The sequence below is a fragment of the Vanellus vanellus genome (assembly GCF_965231255.1).
Source record: "Vanellus vanellus genome assembly, chromosome: 10".
NCBI classification, from domain to species: Eukaryota; Metazoa; Chordata; class Aves; order Charadriiformes; family Charadriidae; genus Vanellus; species Vanellus vanellus.
In genome coordinates, this window is record NC_138915.1 from 2,516,676 (window position 1) to 2,541,867 (window position 25,192).

At 39.3% G+C, this 25,192-nt stretch overlaps 1 protein-coding gene across 1 annotated transcript; it reads left to right on the forward strand.

The window, feature by feature from the left end:
* Positions 1-8,908: 8,908 nt before the first annotated feature.
* LOC309675726 (homeobox protein CDX-1-like) lies at positions 8,909-24,680 on the forward strand (the record flags this gene model as incomplete). The annotated part of the gene is made up of 3 exons (XM_082488087.1): positions 8,909-9,341; positions 19,364-19,509; positions 24,426-24,680. The coding sequence occupies 3 exons, from the start codon at positions 8,909-8,911 to the stop codon at positions 24,678-24,680; spliced, it is 834 nt and encodes a 277-aa protein (XP_082344213.1).
* Between the last annotated feature and the right edge of the window lie 512 nt (positions 24,681-25,192).

Below are 25,192 nucleotides of genomic sequence, written 5' to 3' on the forward strand. Positions count from 1 at the left end.
CTACAATCAAAAAGGTCTCCCTGGGCAATGACAGGTATGGTGGCTCCCCAAATAAACAGAGTCAGTGCCCACACATTTCTATTTTTAAACCCATCTTTTGTTTCAACATTGCAGATGCTGTGCACTTTAAGCAACAGCTGTACAGTTACAAACCTCCCACATAAGACACTTCAGACTTTCTTTCAGGGTGACATTGGAAGTTTTGCTTTTAACGCCAAACTCAAATGTTTTCAACTCATGAGTTTATATTGGGATTTGCAGAAATACATTCAGCTAACCAGAACAAGTGAACCAAAAGTATTTGATTTATTTTTAATAATCTCATCTAGTTCATAATGAATTTTTAACGATGCTAATTGCAAGCCTACTACTTAGAGCAGCTTCCCTCAAAAGGGCACAGTCAACATAAATAGCTTAAAGGCTCTTCTTGAGTTTGCTGAATGATTTTGAACCCTATAAACCAGTCAGAAGACCATGCACAAGCCTAATACTCAAAAACACTTACACATCTCAGCTGCTGAGAATGTACTTGTATCCTTAGCAAGAGCCACTGGAAGAGATGCAATTCAGTTCAGTTCTCTCAGTGACTTGAGGTCACCTGTTTTATATCTCATGGTGAAGAACGGGATTTCATCATTGCACCCCAGAACAGTTCAAGATTCATTGCACTGACATAAATTAAATAGATTAAATAACACGCCAACAGCAAAACTGAACTTCGTGATCTGAACTGAAAACATAATCTAGGTTTCTTCAACTATTGTTCAGTATCTTTATTGCTTCTGCTCTCACCAAACAGCTGTACAATCAAAAATTTATAATAATAATAAGAATGATTAGTAGCAGTGAGTAGTGTATTTATTGGTAGTAAACTGACGTGTGATGACTACTGAGCCCGTATCAGTCAATACGACTCTGTTACGGACATGTATGTTTAAAGCCTTTTCAATGCCTCTATCCATTCCCCAATAGCTTTCAGTTTGGGCAGTGAACATCCTGTAACTTTACAGAGGATCTTTTCATTCTTAGGTCTTGCCTATATTCCATCCTGAACAGATTACAACTCAATCACCTCAAAACAAACACGGCAAGAATTCCTGTGCTTCCTTCCATTTTTTTCTTGAAGCTTCTGGGCAGTTCCAACAGCACTGGCAACTACAAGAGCCGGACAACACAGCTTTAGAGTAACTAAATTCTACACTGCGTGATTTTTGGTCACCCGTCTCACGTATAGAAAGGGCATTAGGTAGATTCATTTTTGTAAAGTGCTCCAAAAGAGAAATGAAACATTATGAAAGTGCAAGCAACTATTCTCTAAATATAAAAACTAATACTGCTGAGGTCCCTGTGTAGTTTTCCCTTTGCAACCCCCATTTTTCTCCAAGTCTTTATTTATTTGCCCTTTACTTCCACTGTCACTTATGTCCTTGCTTATTGGCCTGTTTTATTTGTGCATACTCCAACCTCCTGCGCCACTGAGTAGAGCCTTGAAGAGTATAGGAGCTCGGTGAGTTGGCTAGGAAGAAGCATGAAGCAAAGCAATGATGTTTGATGCCCACTCATGTTTATTAGCAGCAGGGACATATATCAGCATTTCATTTTGGTTGTATCTGGCAAATTAAAATAAAACTTGTTTTTGAAACAAGACTATTACATTTAAGTTCCAGGGAGAGAAAAGATTAGTTGGATTGTTGCAGGGGGACTGGGGGGAGGAAGGGTTTGGGGGGGCAGTGGAGAAGGCTGGATGCAGGGATTTGGAGAGGGTGATAGTTTCTGAGCTAATTGTCTTTTACACCGTATTGGGGGTGGGGATGTTAGCATTAAGAGGAGCTGAGAAACTTGCTGCAGGCAGCACTACGTTGATCCTTTTTTAGCTTGGTCAATTACTAACTACAAATCTGAATAGCAGTTAATAGATGTACTTAATTAGCCATGTAGGCTTTGTCTATGCTATGTATTGAAAGTGCCACCTAGTGGAAAATATCACTTTAATGAGAGGCTATTTCTGTGACTATTTTTAATTCATGAATGACTATACTGCTATGTTAAATGTAGCTGTGGATCACTCAGTGACCTATACCAAAACACTCCATCATATCCAGTGATATTTTCCTTATGGGGGGAGGGGGGGAAGCATGCTAGTTCCAGCAGCAATACCCCACATCCCCCCCCCCCCCCAAAAAAAAAATCCTTGATGCAAGTTAGGAATTAGATTAAAATAATCCACATAGTCTGTGGTCAGCAGCTGCCTAATAGTACATATGGTGCAAAGAACAATGTGCCACTAGACACCTGTGTTCACAGACCTCTCAAAACTATAATCTGAGATAAAAGAATTTCACCAGACAGGATTTAACAGCCCTAATTTAGTTTTGCCATATATGAAAAAATACAAGCTTTCTTCTAAATTTCAGAGAGCTGCAGACATGGGAGTTTCCACCATCAGAAGAGTGTTAAACATATATACACAAACACACAAAACCCAAAGTACTGGAATGCCAGATACATTTTATTTAACTGAGCTGGGCACTCAGTTCCTACCAAGCAGCCATCTCACAGTTTGTGGGGTTTTTGGCAGGGACTGAAAACCTGCTGTTATGCATCTGGTCTGCTGCTATGCAGGTATGAATTTTCAGAAGTGGGCTGCTGCTTTACCGGTCAAGTTTTCCCTCCTTTTCCTGTGGGCACCCAAATGATGAGCCAAGGTCCTGCAGCAACGGCAATGGGCAAGCAGACAAAGGCAGTGAACACAGGCTTTGGATCTGTTTGTAGTTTGCTCTGGAAAGCTTATTGAGCAGACTCCTTTGGTTTCTTCCTATGTTTGGTAGCGAATTATCAGGTTAGGCTGCAAGAATTTCACCACTTTCAATCACATTGCGTAAGTGGCATGACTCACACAGCCCGAGGAGATCCAGCCCATCGCAAGGTGTTAAAAATTCAAAGCACAGAGCATCCTGAAACTAACAGTTAGGAGGAGAGATATTCTTTTCAGAACTAGCAACATTTTCAGTGTTCTTACGAGACAACCATTTACTTTAGCCATCCTAAAGGCTAAACATACGTCAACATATGTTAGCTTATTCATTTCACAAGTGATGAAAGAATGAATTCACATTTTGCACTCCTCATACAGGATCTCTTTTGTGGCATTTATTAAATTCTGTCACATCACATGACATCATGAGTGTTACTTCTATTTTACAGATTAATATGGAACACACATTATCTGGTTAGCCCAAGGTAACTGAGCAAACTACTGGCACTGAGAATCGTCTATCTAGGTGTTCATCCTACCTCACTTCTACATCTTACTGTGTACTCAGATGTGTCAGTTCTCTCTTACGCAACAGAGAGCTAAGCAGTGCCATCCCGGAAGGTGGTATCATTCTTTTAAGAGCATATATACTGGTTAACAAAGAAAATACATTAGAAACATAACTGCTCCTTAAAGATACAAGATTAAAACACTACAGTCCTGCTGTTTGTTCCTCGCTGTCATCACCTCATAAGACATTCGTACTAGCGTGAAGCGGGTGTGAAATAACCGAATTCTGACTAGCTGCCATGTTAGATTACATGAGAGGCGATGTATCAGTGCAACAGCCACCAGCCCTCCATACTCACACACAGAGCACGTGGCAGCTCAGTGCTCCAACTCTGTATTGCAGCACATTTTAGACCTTTGAGCACTCTGTTAAACAGAAAATTACTTGTACAAGTTAACTTTGAGAAGCCTGGTATATTCCCCAATAGTATTACTTCAGGTTTCAAAAGAGAGATGTTACAGTTAATTAAATAGTATAACAGAAATCCCTGCAACATAACCAAAATTCAAAGCTCTTCACGAGCTTTGCCACTCCTGCATCTGGACACGCTTCACGTCACTTAAGGCACTCCTATTCCGTGTAGAACAGGACAGACAGAGAACTTTGAAACCTGAGTTAAGGTCGTAGTCACTGAAAAATTTGAAACATCTCCTTGCCATTCAGACAGCTGACCGCTAGCTGTCCCCATTGCTTCACAGGAGTAAAGGATCAGTGCTGGAACGAAACATGCCTCCAAAACCCAGTGCTGCTGACAAAACAGAAAGCTCCGAAAAATTAAAACGAGCTACTACAGTTCTGTAGGTCTGTAGATAAGAAAATGGATGTGTAGAAAACTGTCCCAGGACAGTGATGTGGTTTATGATCTGAGACAGATCAACGCGGAAAGCTTAGGATACAATCTTAGCAGATCTACGGCTTTATGACATGACAAAGGAAAGCCCTGGAGACCCATTCATGTAGCAGAATAGGAATAATCAAAGCGGACTGGAGCATTCCACCGTTCCTGCTTAGTCTCTGACCACAGCTATCACATCATCATCTGCAGTATCTAAGAAAACTACCTTAAGAGATGTTTTCCCCACCAGTATCTATGGTGAACTCAACTTCTAACTTCAGAATATAGAAATTATTCAAATTTAGATCGGAAAAAATGTATTTCACAGATACACAGGGTGAAGGTGGCTTAGACTCATCTCAAAACCAGAAAGTTCTTTCCTCTCTGTCATGGTTTAGGCAGGTTTAGGCCCCAAACCGGGACATTCTCTTGAGAATTCCAGACAATTTCTCTTTTCCATTCATCTCTTGGCTTCTCAACATGAGCTCAGAACACAGACTTGTCACTATGTCCATTAGATCTTCAAGATTTTGGATTTGGTCTCTTCACAAATCAACATGGAGAAATCTCATTTCATATTGATAATGGTTGGGAGTTATTATCACATAATAGATGCTATGAAGAAGGCAGAATAATATTTTACAAGGCAATTAATTCCACCTTAATTGCTTTTTTAGCCTTAAAGCTGCTACTCTCCAAAGAATGATGAGAGACTGCATACGCTTAATAAAATTTGTTATGAGTTTGGATGCTATTTATTGCTTTTTATTCAGCCTTTGTAAATGAGACCCATTATCTGCTCTATAATATTTGCTCATAAAAAAAATGAAAGACAAGACAATGTCATTTCTAATGTGCCAGGCCTGCAGTACACCCCTCTAACCAGTGAAACTGCTAACATGTCATACAAGGGCAGCTGTCACTCAAGTCAGCTATTTAGATCAGAATCAACCTTTTTTCTTTGCTACATTACAATAAGCAAAGATGAGAAGGGTAGTAAAGGTTGAGATTACTATATCCTTCAAAGTATAGTTATAGGGAAACAATACTCAGGAAGGACACAGATTCCTGCTTTGTTACTCCAAGCTTCTGCTCTGGAGGGACCTCTCTTCTACTTGGTCACTATCATTCCTGCAAGTCAAAGCATAACGCACTAAACCAAAATGTTTTGCAGAGAGCTTTATTCAGATCAGCAAAATGAAATTCAGAATTGTCAGCCCAGGATTATTAACAAAATAATATTATAGGTAAAGTGCGAGTTCTAATGGAGAGGAAGACTTCAGAATTCAACACATATTGGCAATTTTGTTTAAGGTAGGCTAAAATCCTGAACCAAAACTCCTCTTAGTTTGAAATCTACAATTTAGTTCCCAATTCTGAACTTTTCTGTATGTAGTATCAATGCACACAAAAATGCGGGGCATCTGATGTGCCACTAGCTACCTACTGAATGCCTGTCTGAACTGCGATTTTTTTTTCACACATGAATGCACTATATTAGTGCATTCTGACAGTCTTTAAGCTTTATTCACCAAAATAAGTAGCTCCAAATACTGTACATACTTAGTACTGTGTGCAAACATTTTGCAGATGTAACAACTGACCAGAGAAACTTATTCTTTCCCAGAAGCAGCTTTGACTGAAGAATGGCATATTTATGAAGGATTGGGTATACATACAGACTGATCTCCCCATGACGACACCTGTTACTAATACATATTCTCGCTAGAAAGTATGAAAAGTAACTTAAATCCAAATCCCTTTATATTTTGTGTTTGAGAACCTATGAAAACATTTAGTTTTAAATGCACTATACCAGCATTTGATTATTCACATAGCCGCAGCAGTTAAACATCTAAGTCTAAAGACTGTGGTTCAACTGATAGGTAAGATTCAAACGATATCAATTCAAAAAGCTTGGACTAACCGAAAATAAAATACAGCTTGCTGAAATCAGACCAACTTAGGGTACTTGGGTATTCAAAGGAAGCAGCCTCCTGCTTCGTGGTCACAGCATGGGGCCAGAGGAGTAGTATTGTCAGTTTAACAATCATATATTGTAAAGTACTTTCTTTACGCAGTATGGAACAAGGAAAACAGTCTCCTTCCATGTCAATATATACACACATTAGTTGAAAGCATCAAAAGGTATTTTTATGTCACTATTATTATTTTTTTTTCTATAAACATGAATAAACACTATTTTACTACTTTCAGTAGCTTCATCAACTAAATTATACCTTTCTTAAAAAATGGATCAAAACTGTTCTAACGTAACAACGTTGCGCTAGGACAGAGAGTGACTGCATGGCTATAGTCTGGGGTAGCCAATGTTCCTCAACACGGGAGAAGGGCAGATCAGGATCCAAACTATGCAGGGAGACCCAGCCCTTCTGCAGTGTTTTGTGCTGTTGGCATACTATGTAGCTAAGGCCCGCAGGAAAAATTTTGTCGAATGTACATAATTAGAACATTTTCCAGACAGCTGGAAGGCTACAACTAATGCTACTGTAAACTAGCATATGCTGCTTCTTCCTCTGGCTGATTTATTGGTACACCTGCATTCAGGAGAGGTATAGAAATGCTTAAAAGGACAAGTCAACAGTTTTGAAGAGGAGGAAAGGAAACTGAAATCATGTTACAACAAAAAGCTGCAAAGAATCTTTCTTTGTAATTATTTCAATACAGTCTGAATTTGAGAGTACCAAGCAACCACACTGCTCTAAATGATTAAGAAAGGGAGTGAAATGCTCTAGTTTTTAAAAAAAAAAAAAAAAAGGCATGTATAGATCATGCTGCATTTAAAGCCCTGGTAACTGAAGGAACAGGCTATCTAGAGACACCAAATTTGTAATTAGACAAATATGATTTATTTTGCTGATATAGGAGAATGAATCTCTTCAGATACACGGTGTACTGATTGACTTCTCTAGATTTGAGGAGACTATACCAGCAGCTATACTTGGTCATTTTGAATGGCTAGCTGTCACAGATGTGTAAACTGCAACTTGAATAAGCTCACATATGCAAGCAGAAGAAACAGTTTCTGCCAACTTCCCCCACCTAATGATTTTTAAAATACTTTTCAACAATTATGCTGGCAAAATATCATCCTCCAAAAACTCACAAGAAGGACGAAGTAAACGAGCACAAGTTTTACCCAAGTGCACAGTAGGAAAATCTTAACAAATACTCAGAGAAGGCAGTCTGTGCTTCTCCACCTAGCCCTGAAATTAACAGTCAAAAAAGGTTTTTCCACAACTACAGCCACAACTCATCTTGTGAACACAGCCTAAGACACCATTCTCTCACAGAGGGAACAACAGTATTGTCAGGTGTGTGAAGTGATTCTTTCCTCCTGAGAAGCAGAAGGAGGAACCTGTAAGTTTAAATGGTGTTAAAGTGCAAAAGACTCCCAAAGAAAAAAATACACCTCTGAACAAAGAAAAAACTCATTATACTTTGCACCTGTTTAAGAAAAAAAAAAATCCTTTTAACAAGTTGGTTCATTAATAAAGGTGCAATTAAGTATCACATCATTAAAGGAACAGGAATGAAAATAGAGTAAATTCTCATTAAGAGACAATGCTAAGGTATCTATCTCATTAAAAAAAAAAAAAAAGAAGAAATCGACACTTTCTCTCCTCGCTCCTGGTTATAGGAAATCACATAGGAATTTGATACTTACAAACACAGAATTGCTCCTGAAAGTTAGGAAAGTGCTTTTCTGAGCTAAAAAGCTAGAATTTGTTCCCATATTTCTAAGAAAAGGTGTTACTTATTGTGAACCAGCACAGCAATGAGAACAGAAAAACCTTTAGGGAAAACTACCACTCATTTCAATATCACAAACAAGACACAAGCATAGGGAAAGTGACAAATTTTGCATTCTCTCAATAACAGATTCTCTTTCTGTTAACATTGTAAGTTAGAATAGAGAAACTTCAATCACTGTGGCAAGCAGCCAGCTCATGAATAGGCTTGCTAACATCAACAAGACTATTCGTATGAACAAATGCTCAAAATGACTATGAGACTTCTTGTATATCCTTTGTAATGTTAAAATCAGTAGGATTACCGTGGTTTCTAAGTGCTCTCCCACATGGACTAAGAGCTGAAATCAAGAAGAGTGCTCATGAGAGAAACTATGTAAGAGCTGCAGTTAGACTGAACTGGTCCTTTGTTTTCAGTTAAAAAAAAAAATATAGCACATTCTAACAAAAGAACTTCCAGACTAGCAGATAGCAGGCTTTAACTACCTATAACCTAGTGCCTGAAGTTAGATTCTGATATGTATTGCTCAAGAAAAGTACTCCTCCTACTGTTTGAACAGTTATTAGTTAACTATGTATGCAACTCTGCTTGAAGACCACAAGATTTCAAACTACATTTAAAAGTATAGAACCAGGATGGCAATACATAAAGGATCTGTGAGAAAGGAAGCACTAGAACTAGCAGCAAGGTGGGGTTGCCTGCATGGTCAGCCCTTCATTTGAATGCAAATGTAATTTTGGGGCAGGCAGTTATCTGTGACATCAGGCAGGACCTTAGTAAACTGTTACCACCAGCACCTGGTAAAACCATTGTTAATCATGTGTAGTAAAGGGACATCAGGGCTAGCATGAGTCATTTATAGAGCCAGTGAGGGCTAGAAAAGAGAGAGAAAGAAAGAGGAGGGGAAGAGAGATCAAACAAACACTGTGAGGAGCAGGATGTCCCAGCAAGACAAAGCCAGGCTGTGAGCATCATGTATGTGAGTTATCTTTTGGATAAAGAAACCAGCATGTATCCAGGATCTGCAAGGTGCAGCAGCAACAACCTGCCAGTGCAAAACTTTGTGTCTACTCCACCCTATTCAGAGTACATGGGATATCATCATGTGCCAACTCTGGACACTCATGGACAGCCTGCGGGAACCTGGGGATCTCACTACGGCCCACAGAGGGAGGACTGGAACGCTTACGGCCCAGGACCTTCCAGCACGGTTGCTGCTGCACAGATCAATGGCTCGTCTCCTGGACAGGTCTCCTACAGTTCTGCTGATTACAGCTCCCTCCATCCTGCTGGATCTGGGGGGTTACCTCCTGTAGATACAATTAATACACAGCAAATCTCTCCCAACAGCCAAAGGCAAAGCTCTTACGAATGGATGAGGAAAACGGTGCAATCCACTTCTACAGGTATGAGGGCAATGAGGTTTTATGCTGAAAAGAGATTTTCCTTTTTTTTTTTTTTGCATTGTTGGGGTTCTTTTTGCCAGGTTTCCTCTTTAGAGGGAAAGATCCTAATTGCCCTGAAAGATCCTAATGCTCTGAAGGATTCTCTTGCTACCAGTTAAATATTGGTTCAATTATTGGATGCTGGCTTTGATAAGCTATTTCTCATTTTTCCTTTCTTGACCTTTAATGCTGGTGCAAATGAAAAGGAACGTCCTTTGACAGTGAGGTATTTTCACTTCAGATATGTTTAAAAAAATTGTGATATCAAATATGTGCTTTTAATAGGAGTCCTATAGATTGGAAGGAAGCAGCATGTCTGCAGAAAGAAATCATAATGGAAGTACTGTATTTCACCACCTTTGCTTGTTTTCCTCAAGTTTTAGAGTACATATGAAAAGTTCAAGTAAAATATATACAGTAGGGGAGTTGGAAATAAGGCTTTGTATTAGAAACAACATCTCTAAACCTCAGAACATTGAAATGAAATGAAATCTGGAAGCCCAAACTCTAAGTCAATGCTTTAAAAACAGGAATGCTAAGGAAAGGCTTGCTTCACTTTGTAGTAGTAACTCTCAGAGTATGCAGGAATATAAAGATTCATGGTATGGTAACACAATCAGTTAATACAGTGAGAGATTAGTCTCTGATGCATAATAGTTGACAAGTATGAAACAATTCCTCAATCATATGTAACCAGTAAAAATAAGTCATGAGGCATGAGGAAAAGGTTCTCTTTGTGATGAGGAACAATAGAAAAAATATAAATACTGAGCATCCCTAAAACAAAAATTTGTACTTTGTATGAGTAGAAAAAAAAAAAAAAGAAACAAGAAAGGGGAGGAAGAAAAGAAAAAGAGGGAAAGTGCATGAAAAGAACAGAGGCATAATCCATTACATAAAAGTATTTGATCCTCTGAGGTGCTGAGAAGCTTTGACATGCACTGAGATCAGTAGAAATAAAGGATGCTCAGTACCTCCACTAAAGAGATGCTCACAGTATTTCAATGTTACAGCCCAAGAAGGTTCCTTTCCTTTCAGCCCTTCCTCACACCCCAGCTCTGTTCCATACATGCCTGTAAATAATAGTTTTCAAAGCAAGTACTGAATCAATCTCTGATGGAAAAGTAATTACTTAAAACATACTTTAGAAAAATGAAAGCAGCTATATAGAAAAATTGTCTATATTCAAATAACGCATCTAATATATATGGACAGACCGAGTCATCCTCACTCCTGCTGAACACAACTTCAGTTCACAGAGAGTCCATAGAAGTCAGTAGAACAATCAGAGTAGGTTATTACTCTGGGTGAATAAGAATTTTGGCAACAACAAAAATAACAATCCCAAAACCCCCAAACAAACAAAAAAGTAGTTTCTTTTTTTAAAATCGTATTTCTTCTTCACTGAATACTATCCAAGAAAAACCAAGAGGGCCGATCTTAAACTTACAGCTTACTTTTGGTTAGTCCTTACAAGGACAACGAAATTGGTCACAAACTATATGATTTACAGATGGCAGAATACTTGCTGAAAAAACACTACTACTCATCTCTTCTTTACCTACCTGCCTTTTGCTCCTGTGGATTTAAATTGCAGCCTCTGATAGAAAGATGATTTGATCTGTGCTGTCCCTTTTATAGTGGGGACATTGTGAGATAGACAGACAGATAGATAAAATAGACATTACCACATTCTAACTGCTTGCTTAAGAAGTGCGCTTAGGGCTTTCTAACTTTCCAAATTTCAAGCCTGCAAGGGTCAGAGCATTCACAGGAAGTGTTGGGAGTCTCTCCATTCTGGAATGGTCCAACAAGATATTGAGCATCTTCATCTCAAGCAGAATTAAAGAAATCAGCGTGTCCTAGGACCATATCCTCTCAAATGCCCATGGGCCGGTCTAAGGCCCTCTGAAGTTAGTGGGAGCCTATCCAGTCATTTAATAGGTTCTGGGCCGTGCTTTAGGGAAAAATCCAGATAAGTAATTCTCCTGCTGCCTCCTCTCCTCTATATTTTTTATTGCTAGGCCAGGAATGCTCAGTGCCAACAGGTCTGCTCCATTGGAATTGGTTCTTTTTTCTTAATTCACTACTTTTCCCCTGTTTAAAAGCAAGGGCACTTTTGGTTTTGCCCCTTTTTCCAAAAAAGGAAATAATTTTCAAGAAAATTACCTTAACAGCAACATCAAATCCAGCAACGCACTAGCAATGCACTTAAGTGAGTTTGGTTCTGAGCATGCCAGTGTTGCGAGTGACTTCAAATGCGTGACTAGGCTAACTGCAAGTACCAATGTTGTTTGCTGGATCATGATCAAAATCCTCAGCATTTGCTTAGATGGAATACATTCCTTTTTACATCCTTAAAGCTGTATGCATACATTAAGCATTACCCTTCTGTCTCTTTGCAAAATCTTTAGGAATTTTAGTAGATGTTTTGTACAGGCAGAAGTGAAGGAATTGCTTATTTATTAGCTTTCTTTTTTCCCTGTTAAATAGATTGAGGCACTATTCTCAAAGATGGAGAAACTGAGGTTAAGACTTACCTGAAGTGATCAGAACAGAAATTATTTAGACAAATTAATTATTATTTGTTCATTAATTGTTGGGAAATACTAGTAATCAAAAATAATATTATTTCACTATGGAAGCAATAATTAAGGCAAGTGATTTTTGCAAGGTATTCTTGAAAGCGTGCAAGAAATATTCTTGTAATCTTATCCCTTTAAGATCAGGAGAGATTCTTTCCAAAGGTTTACTTACATTGAGTAGTCTGACTTGTAACAGCTACAGAAAAAAGGCCCAGAATCAATGACATTTCCATCTCCAGAAATTTCACGGGCAGTTTCTCTTACTGGTGGCTTTGCAGCTTCATGACCTGACAGACAACAAACAAAACACTTTATTGAAATTTCTACCACTGCCTCATGCCCTACAGGTGTTTTGATATTCTTATCTACACAACTAACCTGGAACAAAAGAATAAATTATTTCAAGTCTTACTCGGTAACTTTAAAAACAACATGCAATATAAAACCATGACTTTAACTGGCATTAAGTGTAGTTATGAAGTTATCCTACTTGAAACCACTGGAAGATCTCAGTATTTAACGCAAGACTATCATCCTGGTTTAGTGTTACTGGAATGCTTTTCTCACAGAAAAGACCTACTAAGGCTTTCATCCACCATTCTCTCTCTGGTTGAAGGATGTCTGAATGTCCCTCCCTGCAGCTTTGGACCCAGAGGGATTAGGACTTGATCCTAAATGCAGTGCATGTAGGATCCAATGCCTAATCACTGCATTCTTGACAGTGTTCAGGATACAGGAGAAAGCAAAAGTGTTTTGACTCCGAACACCTGAAGCAGGAAACGCTGACTACTTAGTATTTGCAGCCAAGAGCACCGATCGAAAAAGACCCTCATACTCCTGTCCCTGCTCCTAACCCCCACTTGGAAAGGGCAAGCAAAGTCAAGATAACTAGCAATTGTAACAGAGAACAGAACAAAGCCACGACAACTAGAGATCTGAGGTGGCAATTCCACACACACACACAAAGCAAAATTACAGGCAAATTCTTTGCTGGAAAGTAGAACAAAACCACCTTAGATCAAGTTACAAACCTCCTCCTGTTGATTTCAATATTTTTATGGAAGTATACAGTCACTCACACAGGACTAGACTTTACTTTTTGCCTTCGTGAGAAAACAGCATAGATTTGTGGTGAAACTGTGCCCCAAACAATGAGTTTTAACAGTTAACTACCAGGCAATTTCAGCAGCAATGAGAATTTGCTCACAAAGCTGAAAGTACATCTTAAGATCTGTGCTTACGTTACCATAAAACAGGGAGGGAACAAGTTTTGAAACAGAGGTAACAATGATGAGCAGAGACTTCTCCCATAGATGACGGCTCTCCTATCATTCTTGTTCAATAAAAAAATTACTCTGAAGACATAAAGAGAGTTTGATGATGACAAGGACAGGTGCTGATAGCATCATTACCAAATGCACTGTAAATGTATAGTATCTAGTCTTTGAAGGAAGAAGTTCTATTCCCTTAAATCTAAGGAAGAGAAACAAGCCTCTTAAGAAGCCACTCCTGCAAAATGCTGAACGCCACAAGAACATACAACACTTGGAAAAAATTTCAGTTAATCACTTGCTTTTTAGTCTATGCAGTCATTGGCAATGGGATTTCCCCTGATCTTGCCACTTTGAAATCCACTGACATTTTCTGCAGGTTCGATCCTTCTGCCAAACAAAATCCATACAGGCAGGTCCGTCCAATTGTTGTTTAAAGGTGATAAAAATGACTCTGCTTTGGATTCAATTACTTCTGTACGATGAAGATGAATAGAAAAGTTTACACTAGCAAAGTGAAGGACAGAATTTGGCCAATGAGCTTTATTGCAGAATAGCAGAACATATTGAAAATATTAGCATTTTAAATAGCACAGAAGGGAAAATTCTTCATGTCTGTTGAAAGGTTCCAATTCTATGATCCTATTCTGTTCGTTTCAGCATGAGTAATCCGAACATGTATAACAAGAACAAATGATCAAGACCCAGCAGAAAATACAAACACAGAATTTCACCACGTTTCACAAACCTTTATGCATCCAACTTTGCAATAATGAATAGTCCTGCTCATTGCACCAAGACTCTGGCAGGAATATTATTAGTCACATGATACAGGATTGGATCCATGTAAAATTTTCTAACGCAATGTCAGTGTGTACTTTTTTTCTTTAACTTTACAGAGCATCATGTCCAGCACAATGCCCATCTTCAAGACTTATTTAAAATTGCTTTTGCTTCACAACTTCTGTCAGTGAAATTACACTCAGGAAAATTTGCCCCTTTCTTTTCTTCCACTTTTAAAGTACATAAATACTTAGAGATAGTCCCAAAACAAAACTCTGGGTCCTGATTTCTGACAGTCCATATCTTTAGAAGTTCAAAAACTAACACTAATGTCTCTCTTAATACTAAGCTAACAAAGATGCAGATTTAAACTGAGCATACTGATTTCTAATCATCAAGTACAGACAATAACTTCCTCTGAAACAATGTTAAACTACATAATCCAGATTACAATGCTTTGTAAACAATACAACAGTAATCCAAAAATTCTATACTATGACACCTTCTGTCCAAACTCATTAGATTCTGGATTTTATGAATGATGCCAATTTCAGTACACGAAGAATATCCCTGAAAAGTTAAGAGAGGACACACTGAAAAAGGGGCCAGGGCTAGTTCTAATGCTAATTTATTTTGCTTTGTAAACTAGTTGTGAGGTCTGATGGTGGTTTTTTTTTTTTTTTTCCCTTTCCTGGGCCTACATTGTCTGAGGTTTTGAGGCCTATCTGTCATATTGAGGCAACAGACCCTTTTAACACTTTGCTTTGCTTTGATATGCAGTCTTGTCTCTTCCTTCTCTCTTTTCTTCAGGAGTTATATTGCCGGAAAGGGTGATGATTTTCACAGCAAATAAAGAGGCCTTCTCCTAGCTTTATTGTCTTCAGAAGAAATACTCTGTGAATTTTATGACCAATGGGAAAGCTGTTCCCTTCCCCCAACTCAAAACTTGGCCAGTCACAAAAATTGCTAGAGTGGGTGTGATAGAACAGGATTGTTAAACTATATCTCATGAAAAGTTTTCTAAGTCTGAAATATCTTATTTCTTGTTATTCCAAAGGCACTCTTCGATAGTCACTATTTGCACAATAGGTTTTTGACAAAACTCGCTGTTCTTGAATAGCTCATTAAAACCAGGAAATCCACTCCCCCAACACAAAGGCAGTCATACTGCAAAGGTGGCTTGCTTCAAAGCTCTTTTGTTTCATTTTTCTTCCACCCAACTACTAATAACTTCTCCAACCACTTGCAATTCTGTAATATAACTGTCCATGGCAGAACACATTTCCAATAAAATTGACACTATATTGCTGATTCAAATGATAATCTGTCACTAACAAAAGATTAATTAAGATTGTAGAAAGTTAAATGTTGGTAATTTCACACACCTAAGTGAGTAAGATATGCAGGATTTGACTAAAGAATTGGATTAAAATATGAACTTTCATCACTGCATCATTAAATTCTGCCATTATCTCTTAAAGAAATCTGAGAAGTGAAGAACATCCTTCTGCAGTCTCTGGGGTCAATCCATTAGTCCTACCTCAAATTTTACTCAGGTAATACTTTTCCTTGAAATAAAACGCATCACTAAATAACCAGTAGAAGGTCTGCAAGATTTGGCTCAGGATGCAGTAGAGTGGCTCTATTCCATCTAACAGATGGAATTTAGAGGCTAACCCCCCAAACTGTTTAGCAATTGGTTTTGTTGCTGCTGTTTGTTAACTTTGGCAAATAAAAGAAAAGTGTACTTTGCTTTTGAAAGGAAATGCCATATGCAGACTAATTCCAACTCAGCATCCAACAAAGGCATTAGGAAGACTCTCACTGACATCAATGAGAGTCTGGGGAAAGGTCTAACAGATTAAAACATGACTTTGCCAGAACTAAAAGTGTCCTCTCAGAAGACCCCGGCAGATCTCAGCTCCCATTGTCTGTTGTCTCTCACAGAAGGTATTACTCTACAGGAAAAATCAAATTATTAAAGACAAGATTTATGTGACAAATCATACAGAATTTTTCTCAGATTGTTGTTGACTTTTAGGAAGGAAATGTTCTCCTTTTGCTTGTCTACTTTATAACTTGTTCTCTTAACTTACCTTAAAGAAAGAAACTAAAAGCTCACAATCTTCCTTCAAAAAGAAAGCAAATATTACCATTCCTACTAAAAATAAACTGAAAGCTGCTCATACAAAAATAAAATATTTTATGGGAGAAAGTTCTGCTTTCCACATACATTTAATTTCTTCTTCATTTTAAAAAGAAAAAAAAAAAAAAAACAAACAACCCTCTCCTACTCAGGTAATAAGGATTTAAGCACTTAAAGCCAGGAACAGGAACGTTTATCTTGAAGTTTACCACCTTGTTTTGGCAATAGAAGAACATTTGATATTTGTCTACGGCTTCTGAATGAGAATAGAGTTCAAGATAAGATCACGTTGTTGCTCTTCTGTGTACTCCATCTTAACAACAAAAAGGAGAGTAAGGGAACATTTTAAACTTTTTGTCCCATAGAATGACCCCAAATTCTCATTTAAAGAGGGAAAAAAAACCTAACCAAACCACCAGCTAAAGAGATCAAAAGTTAAAAAAAAAAAAAAAAAAATCAAGTGAGGCATTAAAGCACCACAGGTGACCATATGTTAAACAAACAATTTACACTTCGAATGAATGAAAACAAATGTCTTAGTATTTATGTGGACTGAACTGAATAACTGCTGTCCTTCAGAGACTCTACATTTCTTACCATAATGTTGTAAAATTAACAGCTCTTTTCACTTGATTATCAGTGTAAACATAATGGGGCTAATTCTGCTTTCACTGCAGTTTCGCAATGATAGAAATGCTACCGAAATAAGAATGTCCTACATATCTACCCCAGCCAAGTACAGCATAGCAGAACCTTCACAGGGAAGTTAACAGATTTAAGTCAAAGTGGTTCTGGCTGCATGGATTGAGCAGAAACCCCAGCCTAGGAAAAGAACACAAATATGCACACACCTATTTTCCCTATTGAAATATTCCAAGTAAACAGGCTGATAACCTCAAGACAGTTGGAAAATGACCACAGCATTGTAAACTCAGTATTAATGCATAGTGCTTTGCCAGGGTTGAACACCATGGAGCATGGAAGCTGAAGGATCAAATTCTGATGTAGACGTTGTTCTACAAGCCTGGGAAGAATCCTAGAGAAACCCTGTCACACAGGGCGAATCAGTTAGTGTCCACAACCAGAAGTGTAACAATATTTGTTTAGAGCATTGCACTGACCAGCACTTCCAGTGCTAAACAACTCTCCATTTAGGATCTATACAAACAGTATAAAAAGGACCAGAGCTTGAAGAACCTTCCTTCTAATGCAAACAATACCTTGGTGAGCCAAAAATTCTTGCAAGTAGGAAAGTACTGACTGTCAAATGCTGGAAGAGAAAAAAAGTGATATGGCTCTCAAGCCATTACCAGACAGTGTATACAGCAAGTGGAATGCAATGCTAACTTCAAATATGTTCAGCTATTAAAACAAAGAGATCACATCTTCCTCCACAGAAGGGGGAAAAAACATTAACCCATGAAACCAAACCATGAATCAAGGGGTAAAGTACTTCAAGATTCTGCTATAGTTCTGTACCCTGAATTCTGATCTTTGGGTGCTACTTAAACTTCAAAAGCAAGGGGAGTTGGAAGAAGGGGCTGGGGAGAAATTAGGCCTTTGGCACCACAGATACATGAAACCTCCAGCTATTCTCTCCTGCAGGAGGGAAGCTGGTTGCTATGGGGTGGTGTGCTGCAGTAATTTACTTGGAGACTGAAATTTTACCAACTGAATGCCTGAAAAATTATTTCAGTACTCTCCATTCAAAATTAACTGCTTGTATTAGGAGTGCAATTATTATGTGTCTCAGGAACCTGTTTTTTGAAGACTTGGGTGTCCACACAATCTTTTCAGAAAAAGAGCTGTAAGCAAACATGACCTGTTGTATGAAGTTAAGCGACATCTGCAGCAACAGCAGACTGTTACAGGCAGCAAGCCACAATATGCCTCGAGTTTTATGCATCATCTTAGAGAACCTGAATCTAAAGGGGGCTGTTCTACTACAGTGACCACTAAGGACACAAAATTCATGACCTACAGTACTGCAGTGGAACACACTGCAAAAAATTACCAACTAAAAATACATTCCCTGTCCCAGACAATTTACAGTCTAAATACATACATCTGAAGAAATGTCCATATAAACGTAGACTGACAAGGAAGCACAAAAGAATTGTTTAGACTGTGGTCAGCAAACATGGTAACACTGGTCTTAACACAACAATGATCCTATCTTTCAAAAATGCAGGAAAACCTTAGGCTAGGGTTCAGGGGCCTTGGTTTTAAGCATGTGTTGATCTCATATTGATTGCCTAATATGAACACCAACAACAGAGGAAAGGTGGGTGAGAAAGGAAGCATCAGCAGCCTTTCCCATTCTCAATTCCCTTTCACTACTGCCAACATGTTCTGTCCTCAGAAATTATCCTGTGTGGAATCCATAAAATTTTCAGCTACTTGTTCACTGGCTCGTGTCATTTGCTATTACTTTTTAACAACCCAGATACTGCTGAGCCATGTCTGCTTCAGTCAGCTGTACCCACAGCTGAAAGGATGCAGCAGTGCTGCTTGCAAAAGAACAGATGCTGCAGTTCTATTATTGTTCAGTGTCCTTTGTTAAGTATTACTACTTTCTTTTTCTCTTTTTTATCAACTGTCATCTGAAAATCTGTTACTATTCCCTGTGCTATTATCAAGTCATGGATAGACTATGCCAGACTTGAAAAAAAAAAACACACAACCTCCAAGTTCCAGTAACAATCACAATATTGTATTAATTTTTTCTAGAAACAAGAAGTGAGGAACTTTGGAAGCTCTCAGTATTTTCTATGCAGTAAAATATCCCTTGCAATTTCCCTCTGAAACAGGTAGCAGTGTATCAGCTTTAGGGACAGAGACACAGAGCAATTCAACACCAGGCAGGAAGCTTGCATCAGAGTTGGGAACAGAACCCAGGTTTCCTGGCTCCTTGTTCTTAACCAGGACGCCTTCCCTTTCCCAAATGATAACACAAGGGTGATAAAGAATATGAGGACCAGTTTATCATCTATTTACTAAGGAGCAAACCGAAAACCTGATGGTATGAACCTCTTGTGTTGTAAATCAAGACCGAGTCAAGGGAGCTACTCTGGGTAAGTGCATAGAGAATCAGACCTAAAATGCCCACAAACATATTTTAAATGTAAAGCCAGATATTTTGTGTTACTAAAGTTAAAAGATTCTAGCTTGAAGCAATGTGTTCTTCTTTCAAAACAGGTAAAACAAGAACAAGAGAGAAGTACCGAGTGGTTTACACAGATCATCAGAGATTAGAATTAGAGAAGGAATTTCATTACAACAGATACATTACAATCAGGAGGAAGTCTGAACTTGCTGCAAACCTAAGACTTTCCGAGAGACAGGTAGAGTATGGATCACCCATTCAGGATTTCCTTTGAATTTATTATTGTTGATGAGGACATAACCGTACTGGTTAAAAACACAAAAATGCTAATGCCTCTAATGACCGAACAATGCGACTGGGTTCCCTTTGCAATGGGGGAACTTGCAATGTAGAAACTCAAACTATCCAGCTGAACAGCCTGACAGCCCTGTTTGCACTCATTTCTAAATATCCCATCAGCACTACTTCAGCTCTCATCAGGGAGCTGTGCAACACCACAGAAACAGCAAACACCAGTCTTACATACAGTCCTGTTCTGAAAAACAAGAGTTTAAAAATATCAACAAAATTCTGCCCGGATTTCACTCTGTTTTACTGGGGCAGTGGTAGCAGGGAGAAACTTTTGCTGAAATTCCTAAAGCAGAAGTCCTGGTTCTGTGGAAATCAATAGAAATTCTATAACCAATTTCAACAAGGTCAGTCTTAGCTCTTAGCAGACAATGGAAGTGATGAGCTCAAGTATGTTCAGGACACTTGAAGGTATTTGTTTCTTTGGCTGCTTTTACCTTTTGTTAAAGATTTCCTATGTACTTGCTGTTCCTTTCTCCTACCCCCTATTTCCTCCCACCCCCTCCAAATTCCACCTCTATTCAAAAACGTAAATCAAAACACAAACCTTTCTGGTCAAAAGATAAATACAATTTGCTCTGGAATCACTCTGTGCCTCCTTCTTCAAACAGGCAATTGCTACGCCTGTGCCACCCCCTACCAAAGCAAAGCAGGTACATGGCCTCTGGCTCTCAAGCACTTCAGATGGCTCATGCAAACAACCGAGATAAGATGCCAGGCTAGATCTCCCACAGACACCCACAACATGGCCTGAGCGTTCCCTCCCATTTTACTTGGGAGTTTCTTGATGCAGTACACTGAACTAAGCAGCGAAACCATAAATTAAAAGCTTTACTGAAGGATCTCCCTGAATAGATTTCAGGACACAATATGCTTATTTGCTGCCTTTTCTACTTGCAAACTATCACAGCACTGTTTTCTGTCAGTTATAATTCAGTATCATTCACTGAAGATTACAATTCACCATTGTTTTATGGGCTCTACTGAGCAGTGATGGTCCAAAATCCACCTAGTTGTATCACTGTTCACCCAACTTGAACTTGTCTGACACAGCACAAACTGAAAGAGTTTGCAGAAATGGAGAAGTAAATACCCATTTCGCAAATATTTCTCAGTCTCCTGCTCAACGTGATTAATTAATTATTAAAAATTAAAATCATTTCAACTGGGTATAAAAAATACAGCATGTCTTTTTGCTGGCTGTTAAAACCTTAATAACTTGACTTAATTATGCTCAATTTAAAAATTATGACCCTGCTTCTGTAAACGCCAAACAATATTTACTTGAAACTTCCAAGTTCAGTCATAATTCCTGATAAACATTTTTGTTAGTATATTTCATAGAATTATAGAATTGTAGAATGGTTTGGGTTGGAAGGGACCTTTAAAGGCCATCTAGTCCAACCCCCTGTAAAGAATAGGGACAACTTCAACCAGATCAGGTTGCTCAGAGCCCTGTCCAACCTGACCTGGAATGTTTCCAGGGATGGGGCATTGACCACCTCTCTGGGCAACCTGGGCCACTGTCTCACCACCCTCACTGCAAAAAATTTCTTCCTTATATCTAGTCTAAATCTTCCCTCTTTTAATTTAAAACCATTATGCCGTGTCCCATTGCAACAGATCCTGATAAAAAGTTTGTCCCCATCTTTCGTATAAGCCCCCTTAAGTACTAAAAGGCCACACTAGTATCTCCCCGGAGCCTTCTCCAGGCTGAACAACCCCAACTCTCTCAGCCTGTCCTCACAGCAGAGGGGCTCCAGCCCTCTCAGCATCTCTGTGGCCCTCCTCTGGCCCTGCTCCAACAGGTCCATGTCTCTCCTATGTCGAGGGCTCCAGAGCTGGACGCAGTATTCCAGGTGGGGTCTCACCAGAGCAAAGCAGAGGGGCAGAATCTCCTCCCTCGCCCTGCTGGCCATGCTGCTGGGGATGCAGCCCAGGAGGCAGTTGGCTTTCTGGGCTGCGAGTGCACATTGCCAGCTCATGTCCAGCTTTTCATCCACCAACACCCCCAAGTCCTTCTCAGCAGGGCTACTCTCAATTCCTTCATCCCCCAGCCTGTACTGACACCAGGGGCTGCCCCAACCCAGGTGCAGCACCCTACGCTTGGCCTTGTCATACCTCAGGAGATTCACATGGGCCCACTTCTCAAGCTTGTCCAGGTCCCTCTGGATGGCACCCTGTCCCTCAGGCATGTCAACCACCCCACTCAGTTTGGTGTCGTCAATATTTGAAGTGGTGATACAAAAAAGATGTGATACATCTCTTTGACACGTATCGGGGAAACATGGCAACAGTGTTTGCAATATTTGCTCTTCATCATCAATATATGTCACGAACGAAATGAATTCCAGTGCATAACGCCTACATCTCTGAAGTCATTTTTGAAAATGTAGGAATAAGAAAGAAATCCCTCATCTATACTCCTGCTACTACCCTTTCATACAAATCAAACAACCCCATCATATGCATATGACTGAACACACGCTGTCCTATCCCAGGTTCCACTGCACTCAGCCTAAAACCCAAAATGATTTTCTGGGAAAGGTTTTTTTTCCTGGCTATGCCAAAATCCCATCCAAGACACCAAAAGGAATATCTCTAGACAAAAGGACAAAGAACAATTGTTTAAACAAGGAAGAAAAGATGTAATACCTAATGAAGAAAAAAAAAAAAAGGCAAAAAGAAGCAGCGCTATGTGGGAAGGACACAGAAATAAAGATGATGACGAGGACAAGAAAGAAGAGAGAAAAATCAGACTTCAGGGGAAGAGTTACTTGCACAACAACTGAACAGTGAAAAAAAATACTGAAAGGAAGGAGGGCAACAGGTGAAGAACAAGTCAGACAAGCAACTGACCATGTTACCTTTTAGTCTAACATTACAGATCTGTATTTACTTGTAGATATTTGATAATTGGCATACGAGCTTGAAGTGCCTACTAAAGCTCTATTTGGATCACTGCTGCAGATCTGCATCCCTAGTTTAATAAAAAAAAAAAAATAAAAATACCAGAACAAAAATCTAAATTCAAAGGTAGGCAAGAACACTGAAGCCTGAAGCCACAAGGTAATTCTGAAGCAGATGTTAGCTTGGGTTTTTTTTCTTGCATTTTGGCAAACACATGGGTGAAATTAGGTTACCTCAGCACAATTAGAATGCAAGAGATCTGCGAGTATTTGAGACTGGTTTAATGGAAGATAATTTGGTACTGAAATGATATTCCAGAAACTAAGACAACAAAATGAACTGCCAAATGTCTGATGATAGCCTGGGACTTAAGAGACCTAGTTCAAATTTCCACAAGCTGTTGATCCAAGTTCTTCAGCTGTAAAATGGGAATAACAATGCCTCAAGAATAAGTACACCAAGACTGTCACAGAGACTCCTTCAAATATTTTGTGGGACTTCACCACTGGTTTTCTTTTAAAACACAACCTGGTAGCCACAGATGTTATCACCTCTTACCGTTTTACTTCCTTTCTGATCATCATTCTCTTTCCCTTTCTAGCTTGTAGCAAAGGAGTATTAAAATCAGTATTTCTCAGTAAACCATTGATTTTCCTTTGGGTTATAGAAAATGGTGACAAAAGTGTTTTCTTTGCCATCTGAACACCAACAAGAAAACACAACATATCTGAATGAGGTAGCTGGACTTATTACACTGACTAGACATAATACAGAGACCCTTCCTTTGATAAATAGCTGGTGTGACCTGCCTTAAATTCAACATTGGGGATTCACATCCAAAGACATTTCAGTTGCCTCAGAACATGCACTCTTTCACACTTGAACAAGTTCTGCTGTATTTTCAATTGCCCATTGCTCATCAGCTTCATCTCATGTCCTCTCTTGTTCCATCCTAATCAAAACCCAGATACTTTTCAATTTCTTCCCAAAGACGACTGCATTTCTGCAATAGACCAATGACTACGGTGAACGCAGTGGACTGTGCAGGAAGCAGCAGCAGATTCTGGCTCCATCTATGAATGCAATAAAAGGCACTTAGCTATTAAGGCACCACTTACACAATATTTTGAAGCAACGTTGTGTACCAAGAGTAGTACTCTGGTGAAATTCTGCTCAGAAGTGCATTTCCATTGGCTTACACATTGGAGCTAACCAATTAATGTGCAGCATCCAAACAGCAAAGCTTTTGTGCCTCAGTTTATAGGCCAGTAACAGGTTTTAACTTGCTCTGACTAGGGCATATAGTAGCCTAGAATTGTCTAGGTTGGAAGGGACCTTTAAGATCAAGCCAGCCATTAACCTAACACTGCCAAGTCCACCACTAAACCATGTCCCTCAGCACCACATCTATCCGTCTTTTACGTACCTCCAGGGATGAGAACTCCACCACTTCCCTGGGCAGCCTGTTCCAATGTTTGATAACCCTTTCTGTGAAGAATTTTTCCTAATATCCATCCTAAACCTCCCCACGTGTAATAGTTTTCAATGTAAAAATGTCTCAGTTTCTTTTGGCCATCACTGTGACACATGAGATTCTGTTCTGTTAGATTTTGTACAAAAAAAAATAAATTATCAAAGCTCATACCATAAAGAAATACCAATAAAACTAACACTAAAAAACTCTTTTTATCGGGCTATTAATAAATATTATATTACCAGATAGGAAAAACTGCCTGCATGAAAAACAAGCAAACAGCTCCGTTGTCTCAGTTTGCCACTGCCTTTCTCACTGGTCCTCATGCAGCTGATTTTACCTATCACCCTTGACTATATACATAAAGCACCACATTGCATTCTATTAGCAACTGAAGAAAATTTTCCTCTGCTCCTCTGCAGGTGAAAATCTGGTTCCAGAATCGCAGAGCCAAAGAAAGAAAATTAATGAAGAAGAAAATGACTCATTTTGATGGCAGCAATCTTGGCTCTATGCAGAGTGACTCTGGCTCAGTGAGCCCGATGCCAGTTCCTGACCAACAGACTCATTCAGAAATGCCCAGTTCTTTATTCCCACCTCCACCTCCTCCACCTCCGCTTCCCATGAATGGTTTGCAGCACAACGGGAACCTGCAGCAGGTAGTGGCCTCTCAGTAAGGCTGCCTGAAGAGCTACTGCATAACGAACATTATAAAATACCAGTACATGGAGCACTACAGTATGAAAGAGAGGACAGCTGTAGCTGTTTTGCAGGAGTCCCCAGCATGACACAGTTCTGTACACATAAGCTTCAAGTACAGTAAACCAAGAGCCACTTGCCAGGTCTGCAGGATAGCGCAAGTTCCCGAGAGCAATGGAACTGCTGTGTGCCAGGAGTCCTAGTTGCAGGGAGCCTCTGCAAGAGGATGCCATGCCGAGTCTGTGCCACAAGGCAAGCATCCCTCCAGCCATGCAGCAGGTGGGTAGGCACTGGGAGGGAGGAGAGCTGAGGACCAGATTGTTACAAGAGGCCACTTGTTACAGTACACACTGCAGACAAAAAAAAAAAAAAAAGCACAAAATGGGCCCCAGGCAATACAACATTGCTGAGGTAGTAACGGCAGCTGCATGAGTGCTCTGCCTGTCCCCCGCCCCTAGGTAAAGAGTATATTCCTTCTCCTTTGATCTCC